The 20,121-nt window shown below is 41.8% G+C and overlaps 1 protein-coding gene across 4 annotated transcripts in view; it reads right to left on the reverse strand.

Moving 5' to 3' along the window:
* Nucleotides 1-20,121, reverse strand: part of ANKIB1 (ankyrin repeat and IBR domain containing 1) — a 142,538-nt gene that overhangs the window by 40,257 nt on the left and 82,160 nt on the right. For all 4 annotated transcript variants that reach the window (XM_070059821.1, XM_008261744.4, XM_008261743.4 and 1 more), the window contains 2 exons: nucleotides 6,867-7,075; nucleotides 5,690-5,778 (listed from right to left, as the gene is read on the reverse strand). In XM_070059821.1, coding sequence (XP_069915922.1) covers nucleotides 5,690-5,778; nucleotides 6,867-7,075 — 298 coding nt within the window. The remainder of the gene's footprint in view (nucleotides 1-5,689; nucleotides 5,779-6,866; nucleotides 7,076-20,121) is intronic.

Consider the following 20,121-nt stretch of genomic DNA (forward strand, 5'->3'; position numbering starts at 1 on the left):
GGAGCAACCGGGACAGAATCCGGTGTACCAACCAGGACTAGAACCCGGGGTGCCAGCGCCGGAGGTGGAGGATTAGCCTAGTGAGCCGTGGCGCCGGCTGAGACTTCTCATGCTTTTTAACTGTATTTCCTTGTCCATTTATTCTACTAGTGCCCTTGTTACTCCTGACCCCTTATATTTTACTGTTTACTGGGTTTCCACCTCAAAATTCTTCCCTTCCAGTTCCATCCAAACACCCCTAACAACCTGTATGCTAATGACTGAAATTTGAAGCCCAGACTGCCTTGCCTAGCTAGATATCTTAATTATACATGGGATGTTTTCATTTAAATGTCCCACAGGCATTTTAATTTCAACTTGTTTAAAATCTTCCCCTCTAAGGGCCGGGGTTGTGGCACAGCAGATAAAGCTGCCAACCTGCAATGCCAGCATCCCAGGTGGGAGCTGGTTTACGTCCCAGCTGTTCCACTTCCGATTCAGCGCCCTGGGAAAAGCAGTGGAAGATGGTCCAAGTGCTTGGGCCCCTGCCACCCATATGGGAGACCTGGATGAAGCTCCTGGCTCCTGGCTTTGGCCTGGCCCAGCCCCAGCAGCTGTGGCCATCTGAGGAGTAACCAGGGAATGGAGGATCTCTCTCTGTAACTCTTTCAAAAAATCTTAAAAAAAAAAAAAAAAAAAAAAAAAACTTCCCCCTCTAAATTTAGTATAATTTGAAAGCCACACTGTTTTCACATAAAACTCTGATATATCCCAACAGAAGGGCATTTAGTAACTAACTAGCCCCCAATCAAAAGTTGTATGTATTCCTCTGGATGTCAGGGAAAACATTTCGGTGGAAGGATGAATGAAGCACTGAAAGGAAATGCCACAGGGAATCCGTTCTCAAAACATGCTCTTCCGGGCTGCGGGGCTTTCTGGTGGCTTTCAGGGTTCATGAGGTCAGCACGAGCCTCACAGTGGTACTAAGACTGTGTTTTGTTTTGAACTGCTGGTGTTTCGGCACGAATCCCCGCAGCGACACTGAAACTACACCAGCTGTTGTCTCTATCTTAACACTTAGCATCCCACATTTATAGTTTAAAAAAGTTTAATTCAAGAATGTCACTGATGAAAGACTGTTCCTCTTCCAGTCCAGCTTCCTGCTAATGCGCCTGGGAAAGTAGCAGAAGATGGACCAAGTGTTTGGGCCCCTGAACCCGTGTGGAGACCTGGATGAAGCTCCTGGCTTCTGGTTTTGGCTTCCCCTAGCCCTGGCCATTGTAGCCCTCTGGGGAGTGAACCAGCAGATGGAAGATCTCTCTCTGTCTCTCCCTCCCTCTCTCTCCCTCTCAAATAAATCATAAAAACAAGGAAGTAAGCAGAATAAACTTCCATACACTAAGACAAGATGGTTGTCTTAGGGAACAACTCTCTGAGATGGTTCATTTGCAAGCAGACACAACTGCTATTTTCATTAAACACTATGTTATCTGAAAAAGTGACTACAAAAATAATTATTCAGAGTTCTGAAAATGACTTTTTTAAAAAAATGAATTGAGTCTGTCACTTCAAGTATAAAACTAATAGCATTTTTTGCCCATGATAAACTCAAGGTGTCAAGTAAAAATTAGAATTTTGAAAAACTTTTATCTGTTATTGTGAACTTGACAAGCTTCTTAATACTTAAGAGACTTTTTTTTTTATTCAAGAGACATGTCAACTTAGAAGATTTACAAAAGTTAGGGGACCAGAATTTTCCAAATGATAAATGAATGATGCTAAAAATCATGCATTTATTCATGATTTACTCAAATCATAAGACAGATGGATTTTAATGCAATAGAGTACAAAGAGTCTATTGATAAGGTTTCAGAGTTTGCACTTCAACTAAACAACAAAAAGTTATCACTTGCTAAGTTCTGATGTGTATCAAATAGTGTCCACAATTATCTGAATGGACTACTAATATACTTCTCTTTTTTTCACTGTCACATTTGTGTGGCCTGGTTTTCCTTATATTTGTTAGTCAAAAGAATATAGTGCAGCAGATCAGTGCAGAAGCAGATTTGAGAATACAGCAATCTTTCATTAAACTAGACATTAAGAAGATTTGCAGAAAGGTAAAACAATATCATCTTTCTAATTCAATTTTTGGAAATTATAGCTACTGTTCACAGTAAATATTACTTAATATATTTTGGAGTTTATAATTGTTATTTTTAAAACGTATTGATAAACTTTTCCATTGTTAATTCCTAATATATTACATATGGCAATACATAACCTGTAAACGCAAAAGCTTTTTGGAGTTCTTAACAATTTTTAAGAGTGTAAAGGAGGCTCAAGACTAAAAGTTAAAGAGAATTGCTATGGGGCCAGTGGCCAGTTTGAGTCCCAGCTGCTCCACTTCCAATCCAGCTCCCTATAAATGTACCTGGGAAAGCAATGGAGGATGGCCCAAGTGCATGGGCCCTGACACCCACTTCAGAGACCCGGAAGAAGCTCCTGATTCCTGACTTCGGATGGGCTCAGCTCTGGCTATTGTAGTCATTTGCGAAGTGAATCAGTGGATGCTTCCCTCTGCCTCTCCATCCTCCCCCTCCCCATCGTAACTCTGTCTTTCAAGTAAATAAATCTTTATTAAAAAAAAAAAAAAAAAAAAAAAGGAGAATTGCTATATGTAGATGTTCTTTTTGCATGTAACAGGAATCTCTTCCTTTTAACTATGAATAGGTTCCCTGGAAATTTGGGTATAGTTTATTTTAATACTTAAAAAAGTCCCCTGTCAATGTACACAGTTTTCTTAGACGATGTTTTGAATTGTATGTATTCTAAATACATCAGAGCAGATTTAAATGTTTCTAGGGGTGTATGACAGAATTGAGAAGACCTCACAGAAGACAGGATCAGTTCTCTGCTAGCCATCAACGTCCACTTTTCCACTAAGTCTTAAGAGCAGAACCAAGAGTTGATGAGTCAGTAAAAGGAACAAATCTGGGGCAGACTTCCCCTGTATTTTTATCCTGTAGGTCAGCTTCACAGTTAGTCACATGCTTGCTTTGCTTATTACAATGCCAAAAGATATTTATTGGATAATTTTATTATGTGCCAGGCCCTGTTCTAAGCACTTTGCCTGTATTAAGTCACTTAATAAACTGACAATGGTCCTATGGAGTACTTAACTACTATCATAATTTCATAGATTAGGAAACTGAAGCATAGGTAATTTACCATTTACTTAAGTCAGTAACTAATACACAGCAGAGATGGAATTCACAGCCCAGTAGCCTAGTATGTCTAGAACCTGAACTCTCATCCTCAGTACTGAGAAGGCTATTATGGTCTGGATGGGAGACAATCATGACAGTTCATTTAAGCCCTTGGTACAGGTGCTTCATAGCATCTGGTGCACCTGTAAGAGGGGTTGGGAAGAGCAACATAGACTGAGGAGCTTTCAAGTGACGTGAGGATGTTAGAAGCACTTCCTGGTTTTGAGACAGGAGCTTCTTTTCTACAAAAAGACTGCATGAGTTAAAAAGTGATTAAAAAAAGAGAAGACCTAAATGAAAGATCTCTGTGAGTGAGATCCCAGTGGAAAGAACAGGTCTTCAAAGAAGGAGGTACCTTTTTCTGAAAGGAGGAGAGAACTTCCACTTTGACTATGACCTTGTCTAAATAAGATCGGAGTCGGCAAACTCAAAAGGCTTCCATAGCCTTGGCGACTCAAGACAAGAGCCTCGGGTGATTACTGATGCCATAAACAAGAGTGTCAATTTGTTAAGTCAACAACAGGAGTCACTGTGCACTTACTCCCCATGTAGGATCTCTGTCCTTAATGTGTTGTACAATGTGAATTAATGCTATAACTAGTACTCAAACAGTACTTTATACTGTGTTTCTGTGTGGGTGCAAACTGATGAAATCTTTACTTAATATACACTAAATTGACCTTCTGTATATAAAGAGAATTGAAAATGAATCTTGATGTCAATGGAATGGGAGAAGCAGTGGGAGATGGGAGGGGTGTGGGTGGGAAGAAATCCAAAAGCTGTACTTTGGAAATTTATATTTATTAAATAAAAGTTAAAAAATGATTTTTATCAACATATGAATCGTCCACCATGTAAGTTGTTTTACTGGTGCTTGACTTGAAAGGAAAAGGCAGAGATGGGCAGTAGAATTCCAGGTAGGCCGGTTAGGTGCCAGGAAAATAGTAGTGGTTCCTGTGATGTGAGGAAGGTGAGGAAGGTCAAGAAAAGTTCAAAAAATTTCGAGTAAATCGAAAACTGAGAGCTCAGCTTTCACAGACACTAAGGTCAACAGCTGCAAACCCAGCAGAACCAGGCAACACCTGCTGACACAGCAGAGCTAACTACTTTAAGCTAAATAAAGCTCTGTACCTGGGCAAAATTTAGAGTCCAGGATGGCTTTGGACGGGGAGTGCTGAACCTTGCCAATCAGTTTACTGTGTCAGCCCCACTGACGGCAGCCTACCTAACTAGACTCAGAGTACAGTCTAGCCTGTTTTAAAAGGAATGACTTGATATTCTTATTCATTCTTTTTAAAAAGCAAGCTTTTTTCCTCTTCAAGTGAAATTTTGCCTCATACTCCAATTTGATAAACAAAAATAAAGAAAATGTACTAAAAATGAAACCAGAATGACAGATCGGTAGGCTGCCTTAACATCAGGGGGTACAGTGGGTATAGGAGGGTGAGCGGGAGGCAGAAGGAGGAGGGCAGGAGGCATTGAAGGGGAAATGAGGACATTTTCAGAGTATGGATATAATCATCCTGACTGTGGTGATGATGTCATGATTGTGTACACACACAATCCCATAGATGTGAAAAGTTACAAAATTATTTATTTTTATACATGTGGTTTGACGTACGTCAATAATACCCCAATAAAGCTGTTAAACAAACAAAACAAAAACAGAAAATTTGCTTGGGTTCTTGCTCTTTCACCCATATGACGTTCCCCACCTCCCTGCACTTGGTACACATGAAAAAAGTTTGAAAACTTCTGATTTTTAAGACTTCCTTACATACTAACTAACATGTTTCATGTAAGTCTCCAAACTGTAGCTCTGTGTTGCCAGAGATAAGGTGACCTCCTACTCTCGTTATACTGATCTTCGTGTTTACAAATCTCTTCCAAAAAGTGTAATCTGAGACCAAAGTCAATGGATAATGAGAATACATTCTGATAAGATAATGGGAAACAGATTAGAGACAAACATTTGTAAGATATACCTAACCACGTCTAGCAGAGACATATAACTATACATTGACTAAAAAGGAATTTTAAATATGCACATTCTTATAGATTTTCAAGGCTAACTACTTGTCACAAAATATTAAAAGAAAGCACAAGATCAAACACAAACTTTGGGAGTAATACAGAAATTAATTCTTACTATTTAGGGATAGGTGTGAAATTTACATTTGATGCAACATAAATTAAACCACCAAGAAAATTTGTTCCCAAAAGTACCTGACATTGAACTAAATAGCATTAAATAATATAACAGGGAAGATGTGAAAAATCAGAAAAATAAACATATTCCTCCCTAGTAGTAAAACACATTTCACTTTAACTCTGAGACTAACATAAAGAAGCCATATTGTTACATTGCAAGCAAACATTTTTCATTACCAAATCAAAATGCTATCATGCAGTAAGAAACGCTAAGTTGTTCATATACTCACGACTCCCAACATCCTCTACAAAAGTCATGTCCACAGGGCATATCCACTGGGTCTTCAAATACAGAGATACTGCACATGCAAATGTCACACTGGAGAGGAAGAAGAACAGTGATTGAAACAGTCTCACGCTGTGGGGCAAAGAACAACGCATTCATTTTGTTCATTAGCTTGAAGGCAAAAATATGAGTACAGTACGTATGAATTTTAATAGTTAAGCAGCTCAAAGTTATAAGGGCAGTTAAAATTAGTGTACATACCTTTAAATAACAAACATCATGACTAACTCATTATCAACTACTGTGGAATTTAAATGTTGCATTATAAAAGTCAAACCCTTCAGTTCTAAATTTATGTATTACTCAGATTTATTCAGGTCAAGAGCAAACTGCATGCAAAATAATCACTTCCATATCACATCCTTTTCCCTATACTTACCCTGGGGAATCTGCAAAAACAGAGTAACTTTGTATTTAACACAGCAACTCAGGATATTCTGAGTAGCAACTTGAGGCTTTCTATCCAGGGAATCCTGCTAGAAAACCACGCATCTTCTAACAGACTTCCTGGAAGCAGTCTCTATGTTACAAATGCAAATTACACAGCTAGGATTCTGTTTTCCAAAATGATCTAGATAAAATAAAATATGTAGTGGCTAAATCATTCAACAAGTATCAACGTTTCCTAACACAGCACACCAGCGGTATGATGATTTAAAAACCCAGACAGCGGCAGTACTACTTCTTCACAGGAAAGAAATATCACTGTGGAGATGCATCTGCAGGACAGACGCCAGAGGCTTTACTGAAAGTGCTTTAAAGTGAACAGCTTTTAAGAAACTATAAGAATGTTTTTATATTTTTGGTTTAACTTGCCTATAAACTCAACTTCTAATATTTCAGTAGCTGTGTTCAAAGCTTTAAGCACCTGGAGGTTTTAAGTAAAAATATAGCAGATGACTTCCCCAAACTCTATCTTGAAATGAGCAAAGAAAATCTTTTGTTTTTCAATCTATACTGGAGAAGCCACAAAAGCATTCTGTGATAGTAAACAATAAAGCATGGAAGTAACTGAGCACTCAAAGAATCAGTTACAAACTTAAGGATACTCCACGGAGCAATATTAAACTGGCAAGACTAACAACAAAGTCATGGAAAGGACACTGAAAGCCCAACCATACCAAACTGGTGTCCAAATCCCCAGGAGATAAGCTGATTTCATCGGGAGAGGTGACAGAAGAGCGTGTGGTCCTTGGAGTTCTTGGAGAAGGCAGTGTGTCCCAGGCGTTGTACCCGCTTGGTGGTGGAGTTGGCATCTGTACACCTGATCGCTGGCAGCAATTCTCTGGGTTGGACATCCACGCTTCAAGTAACTTCTCCCTGTCCCAGTCTTTAGGACAAATGGAATAGAGATCTCTCAAAATACATGGAACACTGTAATGTTTATTTAAATACTACATTAATGAAAGAAAAAGTGAGGATAAATGAAAAAGATACAGGTCATTCAAGGGAAACAAGTATTTCTGCATAAGCAGTCACTGCAAATGAGTATCTAGGTATGTTATATTCATTAATGCTTCTTAAGGAAATTAAACTCTTTTATAACCTACTGTGGCTTACAGCCACGTCAGCATCTAACAACATGCTCCAAATTCCCAGTAACTTTTACTGATATTCAGCACAGCTGGCTCAAACCAAATTCTTGTTAACATAGGCTTAATTTAGCTTCTCCATTCTTTCAAGAAAAATATATAATTTTGAAATTGTCCTCACTAATGTCAAATTGTGATGTGATTACGTGTAGCTCACTTTCAGCATGTCAAAACGCAACCGTCGGGTTCTAAAAATCACTTGACAGCTTGGAGGCAGAAGGGACTTCTGAAGGGATCAGGGCTCTAATAAAGCTCTAGTAAACTGGGAATAAATTCCGTTTAACTGAGTTCAAACTTGACTTAACTAAAAAAATTATCTCCCTATTGTGAACACTTCACATTTTTTAAACTCATGGGCAGAAAGAGAGGAAGAGAGTTACCATTTCCTGGTTCATTCTCCAAAGGCCTGTAACAGCCAGGGTCAGGCCAGGGCTGAAGCTGGGAGCTGGGGGAACACTATCCAAGTTTCCCACATGGGTTGCAGCTTCCCAATTACTTGAGCCTATACTGCTGCCTCCCAAGTTTGCATTAGCAAGCAGCTGCAGTCAGAGCTGGGGCTGGATTTGAACCCAGGCACTTTGTACAGGGCCATAAACCCAGTAATCATTTCTTTAAATAAGTTCAGGGCTCATCTGGCTTCATAAGCAGTTTTTCCAAATATTCAAGCAGCAATTAATTTTTGGGTTATTTCATGAGTATAATGAATGAAAAATAGATTCCAAGATATTTTTAAAAAGCTATTGGGGGGGCCAGCGATGTGGCATAGCGGGTGAAGTTGCTGGCTGCAGTGCTAGCATCTCATATGGGCACTGGTTTGAGTCTGGGCTGCTCCACTTCTGACCCAGCTCTCTGCTAAGGCCTGGGAAAGAAGTAGAAGATGGCTTAAGTCCTTGGGCCCTTGACCCAGGTGGGAGACCCAGAGGAAGCTCCTGGCTCCTGGCTTTGGATCAACGCAGCTCCGGCCATTAAGGCCATCTGGGGAGCGAACCAGCGGATGGAGAACCCCCTCCCCCCGCCTCTCCCTGTAACTCTGACTTTCAAATAAATCTTTAAAAAATAAAAAGAGCTATTGGGAAAATATGAAATACCAAAACCCAACTTCACTTACAAATAAATCTTTTTTTTAATTTTTTTTTTATTTTTTATTTTTTGACAGGCAGAGTGGACAGTGAGAGAGAGAGACAGAGAGAAAGGTCTTCCTTTGCCGTTGGTTCACCTTCCAATGGCCGCCGCGGCCGGCGCACCGTGCTGATCCAATGGCAGGAGCCAGGAGCCAGGTGCTTTTCCTGGTCTCCCATGGGGTGCAGGGCCCAAGTACTTGGGCCATCCTTCACTGCACTCCCGGGCCACAGCAGAGAACTGGCCTGGAAGAGGGTCAACCGGGACAGAATCCGGCGCCCCGACCGGGACTAGAACTCGGTGTGCCGGCGCCGCTAGGCGGAGGATTAGCCTAGTGAGCTGCGGCGCCGGCCCCAAATAAATCTTGTTATTTGACATTACCATTATACAGAGTTGGTCAGTTAAAATGTCAAATTAAAAGAACAATTATATACATATATGCCAAACATTTAACAAAACATATGCATTAATTTACCAATCCTGTTTATGTAGAGCCAAGTCCTTTTCTTTGGATGTTGTTCTGCTTCTATTTCCTATTTCTTGTCTAAACTACAAACAAAAAAATGCTGTCTGCAATTTCTCATTGTTATTTCCTCAAACTAAGTTTTTTAAAAAAGATTAATTTGTTTATTTGAAAAGGCAGAGATATGCAGTGGAGGGTAGAGGAAGACAGATAGACAAAATCGATCTTCTATCCATTGATTTACTCTCCAAATGGCCACAATGGCTGGAGCTGGGCTAATCCAAGGCCAGGATCCAGGAGCTTCGTCTGGGCCTCACACATGGGTGCAGGGACCCAAAACATGGGCCACCTTTCACTGCTTTGCATTAGCAGGGAGCTGGATCTGAAGTAGAGCAGCCGGGACTCAAACCGGCACCCATATGGAATGCTGACACTTCTTAAGCTTCTATGTTACAGTGCCGGCCCCTTAGAGTAAGATTTTTTTTTTTTTTTTTTTTTTTTGACAGGCAGAGTTAGACAGTGAGAGAGAGAGACAGAGAGAAAGGTCTTCCTTTTTCCGTTGGTTCACCCTCCAGATAGCCGCTACGGCCAGTGTGCTGTGCTGATCCAAAGCCAGGAGCCAGGTGCTTCCTCCTGGTCTCCCATGCGGGTGCAGGGCCCAAGCACTTGGGCCATCCTCCACTGCCTTCCTGGGCCATCCTCCACTGCCTTCCCGGGCCACAGCAGAGAGCTGGACTGGAAGAGGAGCAACTGGGACAGAATCCGGCGCCCCAACCGGGACTAGAACCCGGGGTGCCGGTGCCGAAGGTGGAGGATTAGCCAAGTGAGCCGCCGTGCTGGCCTAGAGTAAGATTTAAAAAGACAATTGCTTGGGCGCCGGATTCTGTCCCGGTTGCCCCTCTTCCAGGCCAGCTCTCTGCTGTGGCCCGGGAGTGCAGTGGAGGATGGCCCAAGTGCTTGGGCCCTGTACCCCATGGGACACCAGGAAAAGCACCTGGCTCCTGGCTCCTGCCATCGGATCAGCGCGGTGCGCCGGCCACAGCGCGCCGGCCGCGGCGGCCATTGGAGGGTGAACCAACGGCAAAAGGAAGACCTTTCTCTCTGTCTCTCTCTCTCACTGTCCACTCTGCCTGTCAAAAAATTTAAAAAAAAAAAAAAAAAAAAAAAGACAATTGCTTAAGGTATCTGAATGCAAAGTCAGTTGTTTTATTCACACATAATAGAAATTTTCAAAGTAACTTGTCTTTATCAAGGATGTCCAAAGCATCTAACCTTTGTTTTTTAACACATGCTTTATCAGTAATGGGTCATTATGTTATATAATCACAATAAGTGTTGTAACTGAGATGACCAGTTTGGTAACTGATGCCTGACAAGCATGCAATGGAAGGAAACTGGGAATTCTGAGAAGGAGCCTCCCAGCCAGGGGCATCCTGTCTGTTTGACAAATAGAATCCTGAAATTTGGTTAAGAAGAGCACCTAGGGGCAGGCGTGGTGGCACAGTAGGTTAAGCCACTGCTTGTGACACCTGTATCCTATATTGGAGTGTCAGTTTGAGTCCAGGCTACAATACTCTCAATCCAGCTTCCTGCTACTGCAGCTGGGAAGGCAGTGAATGAAGGCCCAGATACTTGGGTTTCTGCCACCCACATGGGAGACCTGCTTGGAGTTCTTGGCTCCTAGCTTGGGCCTGGCCCAGCTCCCACTGATGTAGGCATACTAGTGGGTCGAAGATCTCTCTCTCTGTCACACTGCCTTTTTTTTTTTTAAATAAAAAAACAAACCACATTTATTTATTTACTTGAAAGGCAGAGTGACGGGGCGGGGGGAAGACAGAGAGAGTGGGAGAGAGAGAGAATCTTTCATCCACTGGTCCACTCCTCAAATGGCTGCAATAGCTGCAATTGGGCACATCTGAAGCCAAGAGCTTCTTCCGAGTCTCTACTTGGGCATCTTCTGCTGCTTTCCCAGGCACATCAGCAGGGAGCTGGATCAGAAGTGGAGTGGGCACCCATATGGGATGTTTTACCCATTAGGAAGGGCTTTACCCATTAGGCCACATCACCAGGCCCCACTCTGCCTCTCAAATACATGAATAAGTAATCTTTTAAAAAAGATCATTTACTATATGATGACACTTCAATCTAAGTAAAATATAAGAAATCAAACACAGTATGACATATACTCAAAGACCAAGTATGTCTTCTTCTTGGAGTAAGAGAACAGCTATGCATTAAGAAAGATCATTTATAATAGTAACATAGCAAAGAAGAAAAATAGTATTATCACTTTTTAATATTTGAAATAAGTGAGTCAAATTGAGTGCTCTTAAAAAGCAAGATAGTTTCTAACACGATAAAGAGAATCTGATTCAAAGCAATAGCTTCTTTAAAAAAAAAAAAGATTTATTTATTTATTTGAAAGGCAGAGGCAGAGAGAGGTCTTGCATCTGCTGGTTCACCCCCCAGATGGTCACAATGGCTGGGGCTGCACCGATCCGAAGCCAGGAGCTTCTTCTGGGTCTCCCACGTGGGTGCAAGGGCCCAACAGCTTGGTTTGTGCCTTCTTCTACTGCTTTCCCAGGCCATAGCAGAGAGATGGATTAGAACTGTAGCAGCTGGGTCTTGAACCAGTGCCCATAAGGGATGCCGGCACTGCAGGTGGCAGCTTTACCCGCTACACCACAGTGCCGACCCCAATAGCTTATTTCTTAATTTAAAACGCTGCAGGGAGAGCCGGTGCTGTGGCGCAGTGAGTTGAAGCCCTGGCCTGAAGCACCAGCATCCCATATGGGTGCCAGTTTTAACCTTGGCTGCTCCTCTTCCGATCCAGCTCTCTGCCATGGCCTGGGAAAGCAGAAGATGGCCTAAGTCCTTGGGGCCCTGTACCCACGTGGGAGACTTGGAAGACACTCCTGGCTCCTGGCTTCGGATCGGAGCAGCTCTGGCCGTTGTGGCCATCTGGGGAGTGAACCAGCAGATGGAAGATCTCTCTCCGTCTCTACCTCTCTTTGTAACTGTTTCAAATAAATAAAATAAAGCTTAAAAAAAAAAAAACTACAGGGATTTTCAGAGTTTCAATTATTATCTATTCACTGATGCATTACCAAAATCTATTTCCTGCCCAACTGATTCTGAGCTCTGGATAGTTTCTCCATTTGGATTTCTCAAAGTCTACTACTGCTTAGTACACAGTAAGGTGACACAGAAATTGGTGACTGAACTTCAACTTAGGCCAAGAAAATGATAAGCGTCAACAATACTGAATGTTACTCAGGAGTATTGGCCAATGTAATTAAAACAGATAGGGGCCAGTGCTGTGGAGCAGAAGGCTAAGCCTCCACTTGCCAGCTGGAATCCCATATGGGTGCTGGTTCTAGCCCCGGCTGCTCCTCTTCCAATCCCGCTCTCTGCTATGTCCTGGGAAAGCAGTACAAGATGGTCCAAGTGTTTGGGCACCTGCACCCTCGAGGGAGACCTGGAGGAAGCTCCTGGCTCCTGGCTTTGGATCGGTGCAGCTCCAGCTATTGCAGCCATTTGGCAAGTGAACCAACAGATGGAAGACCTCTCTCAGATCTCTCTGCTTCTGCCTCTCTGTAACTCTGCCTTTCAAATAAATAAATCTTTTTTAAAAAAATAAACATAAAAGGTAAGAAAAACATGGGGACAGAATTCCCATTATTTACAAATGATATGGTCCCCTCCTTGTAATCCTGAGAAACCTCAAGAGATACTTTGAACATAACAGATTTTCACTTCTGGTAATGGTGACGTAGCTCCTATCAGACCGACCCTGTTACACTTAACAAATATAAATGTTGAACAAAACACAAATCACAACTATCTGAAGCCATTAGACAACTATGGGGAGCAACTGGGAGCAACTCGGACTAGACTAAGTTACTGGAATTAAGACTTATTCTATGCATCTGCTCTCCCACAATATGGCGCTGGGAGAGGAGGAAACAGCTTCTACACAGCTGCCTCCAGTTCAACCAATAAATAGCAGGACCTGCTCCTGATTGGAGGAGAGCAGCGTACTCGGCGTGTGGGTAGCAGAGTTGGGATTGGTGGAAGAGGACTATAAAGGAGGAGAGAGACAACATGCACCAGGAACATCTATCTGAAGGAACACCTGTGCAGCCCCCGAGAGAGCCGGCCGGCGGTGTGCCGCTCCCCCGCGGAAGTGGGGAAAGTGGCAGGCGGAACCGCCCTTCCACGGAGGTGGAAGGGACAGCAGCCAACCCGGGAAGAACCAGCAGCAAACCCGGGAGGGCTGAGCAGACAAAAGAACAGCGCAGGGTCCTGTGTCGTTCCTCCACGAAGACAGGGAACGACAGACAACAATCAAAAGCTTATGATGTACATAATATGATAATTACAAAGGATGTAGCAATGGACTCAAATAGCTATAAGATTCTAACACTGTGAAGTGGTCAATATTAATTCTAAGTAGTTTGTAAAAAGATATGAATGTATATGGTAGTCAAGAGAGTATTTCTTAGAAGAATGCGAAGAATGATAGTTAAAATCCCAACAGATAATTAAGATTAATTTCTAAAACTATTCAATTAATTCAAAAGACAGCAATAAAGGAGAAACAGAGGAACAAGAAGCATGCGATGACAAAAAAAAAAACCCATTGAAATATAAGACAAATTCAATGACAATAATAATAAATATGAATGAACAAAAAACAGGTCAATGAAAACTTACAGGGTGTTAGAGTGGATCAAAAAAGCAAGATTTAACTATATGCTATCTCAGACATGTAAATGGCATAAGAAACCTGAAGTGCTATGTTAAAATCACACTAAAAAACAAGTACAGGGGCCGGCACTGTGGTGTAGCAGGTAAAGCTGCCGCATGCAGTACTGGCATCCCATACAGGTGCCGGTTTGACACCCCAGTTGCTCCACTTCCGATCCAGCTCTCTGATGTGGCCTGGGAAAGAAGTATAAGCTGGCCCAAGTCCTTGGGCCCCTGCGCCCATGTGGGAGACCCGGAAGAGCTCCTGGCTCCTGGCTTCGGATCGGCTCAGCTCCGGCTATTGCGGCCATCTGGAGAGTGAACAAGTGGAAGAGTTCTCTCTCTCTCTGCCTCTCCTCTCTCTGCGTAAATCTGACTTTCAAATAAAATAATATTTAAAAAAAAAGTATATGAAGGATACTTCATGATGAGAAGTGTCACAAAGACATTAAACGTGCATAAACCTAACATTAGAGGCTCAAAGTATAGTAAGCAAACTGACAGTCCTAAGGAGGATACATACACAAATCCACACATGTGAATAGAAATTTTAACATTCTTCTCTCATCAACTCACAGAACCAGGCAATAAAAATTGACAATGACATCTTGAACTACATCATCAACATTAACATTTATAGAATACACAAATGCAGTCTTTTTTTTTTTTTTTTTTTTTTGACAGGTAGAGTTATAGACAGAGAGAGAGATAGACAGAGAGACAGGTCTTCCTTCCGTTGGTTCACTCCCCAAATGGTCGCTATGGCCAGCACTTCGCCGATCCAAAGCCAGGAGCCAGGTGGTTCTTCCTGGTCTCCCAAGTGGGTGCAGGGGCCCAAGCACTTGGGCCATCCTCCACTGCCTTCCTGGGCCACAGCAGAGAGCTGGACTGGAAGAGGAGCAACCAGGACTAGAACCTGGCGACCATATGGGAGGCCACAGGCAGAGGATTAACCAAGAGAGCCACAGCATTGGCCCTGCACAATGCAGTCTTTTCAAATGTAAATGGTACACTCACAAAGACAGACCATACCTACTCAGATTAGGTCATTAAACAAGTCTCAACAAATTTCAAGGAACTGAAATTTTATTGCCTGTGTAAATATTTAACAGTAAATTACCCAGAAGAATAAACTATATCCTAAATAGCAGATGTTGTCAGAGAAGAAAGGGGAATTTTAAATGAATGATGAAAATATAACATGCAAATCTTTGGCCTTGGAGGAAACAAAACAAAATATGTGAACAACAAACCACAAGTAGAAATACAAATTTCCAATAAACATGAAGATATATTAGATCTCACTTGTAGTTAAGAAGTTCAGAGTTTTGGTTAAAACATATTCATGGAATTTTTAATTTCATCGTAAGGAATTTTTGTAAGCAAATAAATAAAGATATGCTTTAAGGATGTTAATTACAGTTATATTTATAATAGCAAAAAATTGCACAAATATTCAATAGAGGATAGTATGTTTATGTAACCTGATGATTACGTAGCCATATATTCACTTATATAGAAAGCTTATTTTTTTTAAGATTTTTATTTATTTATTTGAAAGTCAGAGTTACACAGAGAGGAGAGGCAGAGAGAGAGAGAGAGGGGTCTTCCGTCTGATGGTTCACTCCCCAATTGGCCGCAATGGCCAGAGCCGCGCCAATCTGAAGCCAGGAGCCAGGAGCTTCTTCCAGGTCTCCCACGCGAGTGAAGGGGCCCAAAGACTTGGGCCATCTTCTACTGCTTTCCCAGGCCATAGCAGAGAGCTGGATCAGAAGTGGAGCAGGTGGGTCTTGAACCGGCACCCATATGGGATGCCTGCACTGCAGGCGGCAGCTTTACCTGCTACACCACAGCACTGGTCCTTAAAAACCTTTACATCACATATTAATTTTAAAAAGCACATTATAACATAATATTATTGTTAAAAAATGTTGTTTTCTGTGTCCTATTTGATTTAATATAGATGATATATTATTTTTAGAATCACATAAAAATCATCAGAGCTGTTTTCAATTTGAAAATAACTACAGAAAATTCATTTTTGTTTCTTTTATCTTTCTTCCTGGTATAATTACTATTATTATTTTATGTTTTAAAATTTTATTCTCAGCAAATGTTTCTTCATGCCTAAATCAGTAAATAGCTGTTTTTGTTAGATCACTTTCTACAGCCTGACAGTATAAGCACATCAGAAATGCATTCCCTACGTAGTTCCTTAAAGCTTCTCACTTTTGCCATTTGAAATGCTGGTAATTAGCTGTCATATAAAGATCATCCTTTGGAATCCAGCAGTCTTGAGTTCGGTTTTACCCAATTTGATTCTAATTCTTTCAACTTCCAGTGTCTGGAAAACATTTGGTATTGGGTCTGCAACACAGAAATGCTAATGGTAGCATTAAGTGGTATAATGTGTTAAAAATATATCTTTGTAATAAAGTAATTCATGAGTAAGCACCAACTGCCAAATTTACTTTAGTTCAGCAAATTAAAGAATATTCTTATATAGAGCCAATTAGACCTGTTGGAAAAGTTTAGGTGTATCATAAAGAAATTGTACTAAAAACAAATTGACATTATGTAAAAATACACCATGTATTATAAAAGCTTGAGATACACAAAGCAAAGATTTTTTTTAAAAAAAGATTTACTTATTTTATTTATTTGAAAGGCAGAGTGATAAAGAGAGAGAGAGAATCTTCCATCTGCTGATTCATTCTCCAAATGGCCACAGTGTCCAGGGTTGGGCCAGGTAAAAGCCAGGAGCTGAAGCTTCTTCCAGTTCTCCCACATGGGTGAGGGTGCCCAAACATTTGAGCTGTCTTCTGCTGCTTTCCCAGGCACATTAGCAGGGAGCTGGATTGGAAGTGGAGCAGCTGAGTCTCAAAACTGCACTCATATGTGTTCACATATGTTGGAATTATAGGCAGAGGCTTTACCCACTATGCCACAATGCCGACCCCCGAAAATAAATTTTTTAAAAAGGTAAAACTATTTTTTTGTGTTATAACAAAGGAAAAGCAACAGCTACTATACACAGATTAAATATGCTAACGTTTACTCCTATCTACCAATAATTTTTTTGGTGACAATTTCGGTTTTGATTCTATCGTATCAGTTATTCAGTAAGTATTTATTGAATGCTTATATGCCATGAACTATATCAGGCAGTGGGAGATACAAATGTCTGGGAAAACCAGATGCAATTCCTGTCTTCATGAATTTATAGTCTAGGAAGAAAAAAGATATTGGTAAAATAAAAGCATAAACAAAACAATCATCTCTGTCAAACGCCATGAAGAGATGGAGAATTAGAGTGAGGGATGCTAGAGACGGTGACGCTGGAACATGGCCTGGAGCGGGCATGTAAAGGATGAATGGGAGTTAACGGGGTGAAAGAAGGCGGTGAAGACTTTCCAGGGGGCCGGCGTTGTGGTGTAGCAGGTTAAGCCACGGCCTGCAATGCCTACATCCCACATGGGCACCGGTTTAAGTCCCGGCTGCTCTCTTTCGGATCCAGCGCCCTGCTAATGCACCTGGGAAAGCAGCAGAAGATGGCTCAAGTCCTTGGGCCCCTGCACCCGCGTGGGAGACCCAGAGGAAACACCTGGCTCCTGGCTTCAGCCTGGCCCAGTCCTGACTATTGCAGCCATTTGAAAACTGAACCAGCAGATGGAAGATCTCTCTTTCTCTAATTCTACCTTTCAAATCAATCAAATTTCATAAGCAAAATGGGGAAAAAAAAAAAAAACTTGCCAGACATACAGGACACAGCACGTTCAAGGTCCTTAGGAAATTAGAAAATTCAGTGTAGCTGGAACATGGAGACTAGGAGGGAAGTAAATAATTCCAAATTTAGCTTAGAAGTGATAGGAAATCAATGAAAAATCAGAATTGGGGATAGGAAGGACAAGCGGTCACAATTAGATTTGAGAAGATTTCTTCTGACTACCATAGAAACAAGCAAAACAAACTGCCTATGGGAAGAAGGAAGGCAGACCAGACATGAGTAATTGGGAAATAATGGCAGCTACAGCTGGGTGATGGCAGTGGATATGAGGAGAAAACAAGTTCAGGATTTGGGAGCTGACTGAGAATTCGGTGATGATAGAACACATGGGGGTGAGGCAGAGGGACTGTCAAAGCTGATACCCATGTTTCTCCTGTGGCTGGCTGGCTGCTTGGCCGGCACCAACACTGAGATATAGGGAACCAGAGACGGCTGGGAGAGCCTGCCCACAGTTTCAGACATGTCGAGGTTAAGGTACTTCCAAGATATCTTGGAGTGGCTTTCAAATAGGCAGTTATAAGACAAGGAGTTCAGAAAAGAGGTCCAGTCCAGAGGGAGAAAACAGTATTTATAAAAGCCTTGGGAGATGATATCATTTCCTAGGAAGAGAGGAAAATGAGAAGAGAAGATGTATCCACCGAGGTTTATTGCTCCTTGAAGATGATGGACCTCTAAAGAAGTTAAAAATAATGTTTCAATATAAATTTATTCTATGCACAAACAAATTATCTTTGGTCTCATATGTAGTGAATTTTCCTTATTTTCTCATTAGGTAGCATTTTATTATATGCCACTTTATTATTAAAATAATCATTAAGTAGCATTTATCATTAGGTAGCATTTTTAACTTACATTTATTACTGGGGAAAACTCACAGATCTCCCTTTATATTCCCAACACAGGCCTTCTTAAAACTCAATTACTGGGGCTGAGGCTGTGGCACAGTAGGTTAATCCTCTGCCTGAGGTGCTGGCACCCACCCCACATGGGCACCGGTTCTAGTCCTGGCTGCTCCACTTCCAATTCAGCTCTCTGCTATGGCCTGGGAAAGCAGTAGGAGATGGCCTAAGTGCTTGGGCCCCTGCGTCCACATGGGAGACCCAGAAGAAGCTCCTGGCTCCTGGCTTTGGATTGGCGCAGCTCCAGTCTTTGTGGCTATTTGGGGAGTGAACCAACGGAAGGAAGACCTTTCTCTCTGTCTCTCCCTCTCATTGTCTTTAACTCTGCCTCTCAAATAAATAAATAAATAAAATCTTAAAAAAAAAAAAACACCTCAATTACTACTTAGTAAGTAAGTACTGTCCAGCATTTATGCCTTCTGTTGATTCTAGAACACCTTTGTTACTCTGGGACTCAATGTGACAACAGACAGTATAAAACTCTATTTTCCTGTATAAAGCTGAATGCTTCCCGTATACAGCTGAGCGAACGCTAATAAGGAAATAAGCTACAAACCTCCCGAACAGTTCAGTTTAATAGCTCTGAAACAGAGTCTGTCCTGGCTTTAAAGAGCAATTACAGTAAACTGTGGTTCTGTGCTTGTCTATTTTATTCAATAATGTCATTTATCTCTCTCTGTAAATCTTATTTGATTATCAAATGTCAGTGATACTATCTAGAAAGTACAGAAGAGATGCTCAACTGAAGGCCTGCATTACCTCCACTTTATGTCTAACTGGGGAATGAAATATAGAAGAGTAAATTATCTGGCCAGTGCCGCGGCTCACTAGGCTAATCCTCAGCCTGTGGTGCCGGTACCTGGGTTCTAGGCCTGGTCAGGGTGCCGGATTCTGTCCCGGTTGCTCCTCTTCCAGTCCAGCTCTCTGCTGCAGCCTGGGAGGGCAGTGGAGGATGGCCCAAGTGCTTGGGCCCTGCACCCCATGGGAGACCAGGAGGAAGCACCTGGCTCCTGGCTTCGGATCGGCGCAGCACCGGCCACAGTGGCCATTTGGGGAGTGAACCAATGGAAGGAAGACCTTTCTCTCTGTCTCTCTCACTGTCTAACTCTGCCTGTCCAAAAAAAAAAAAAAAAAAAGAATAGTAAATTATCAAAAAAGTTATTGCAGGATATACACATGTCAAGTAGGAAAACTCAGTTAGATTTCACCGTATTAAATTTGTTTCTGTTATGTGAAAATAATTTGGAGAACTATCAGTGGAGCTGACCACCTTATAATACTTGATGGTTTTATACATAAACATATATATATACACACACATATATACACACACATATAAAGGGTTGTTCCTTTTAATTACAATGAATTTAACCATAAAGTCAGTCTTGGATTCTATATGCTACTTTTAATATAGTAAGTGTGATACAATATATCACCTGCTAAATGCAGATGCCTGTGGCAGAGATGGCTGTCTGTACAGGACAATGGTGAGTGTGGAACGGTTGCTCGCAGTTACTGTGGTCACACATCTGAATTACAGCTAATGGAGTATGTGCAGAAGTGATGTCAGCCACCTCTGGGCCTGGCTCGAAAAGCTGCTCACACTTACTCCTCCTGTCTTTTCCTTCCTGGCTTGTTGGCTGGAATGAAGATGGTCCCAAAGGCCACCCCAGAAGACACTTGTTCAGCATGGCAGTCACAGTCAGATGAGGGCCTCTGAGACAATGTGGAGCAGAGGCCCCATCCCACCTGATCAAAACCAAGATG

The sequence above is a fragment of the Oryctolagus cuniculus genome, chromosome 16 (genome assembly GCF_964237555.1).
Source record: "Oryctolagus cuniculus chromosome 16, mOryCun1.1, whole genome shotgun sequence".
Classification (NCBI taxonomy): domain Eukaryota; kingdom Metazoa; phylum Chordata; class Mammalia; order Lagomorpha; family Leporidae; genus Oryctolagus; species Oryctolagus cuniculus.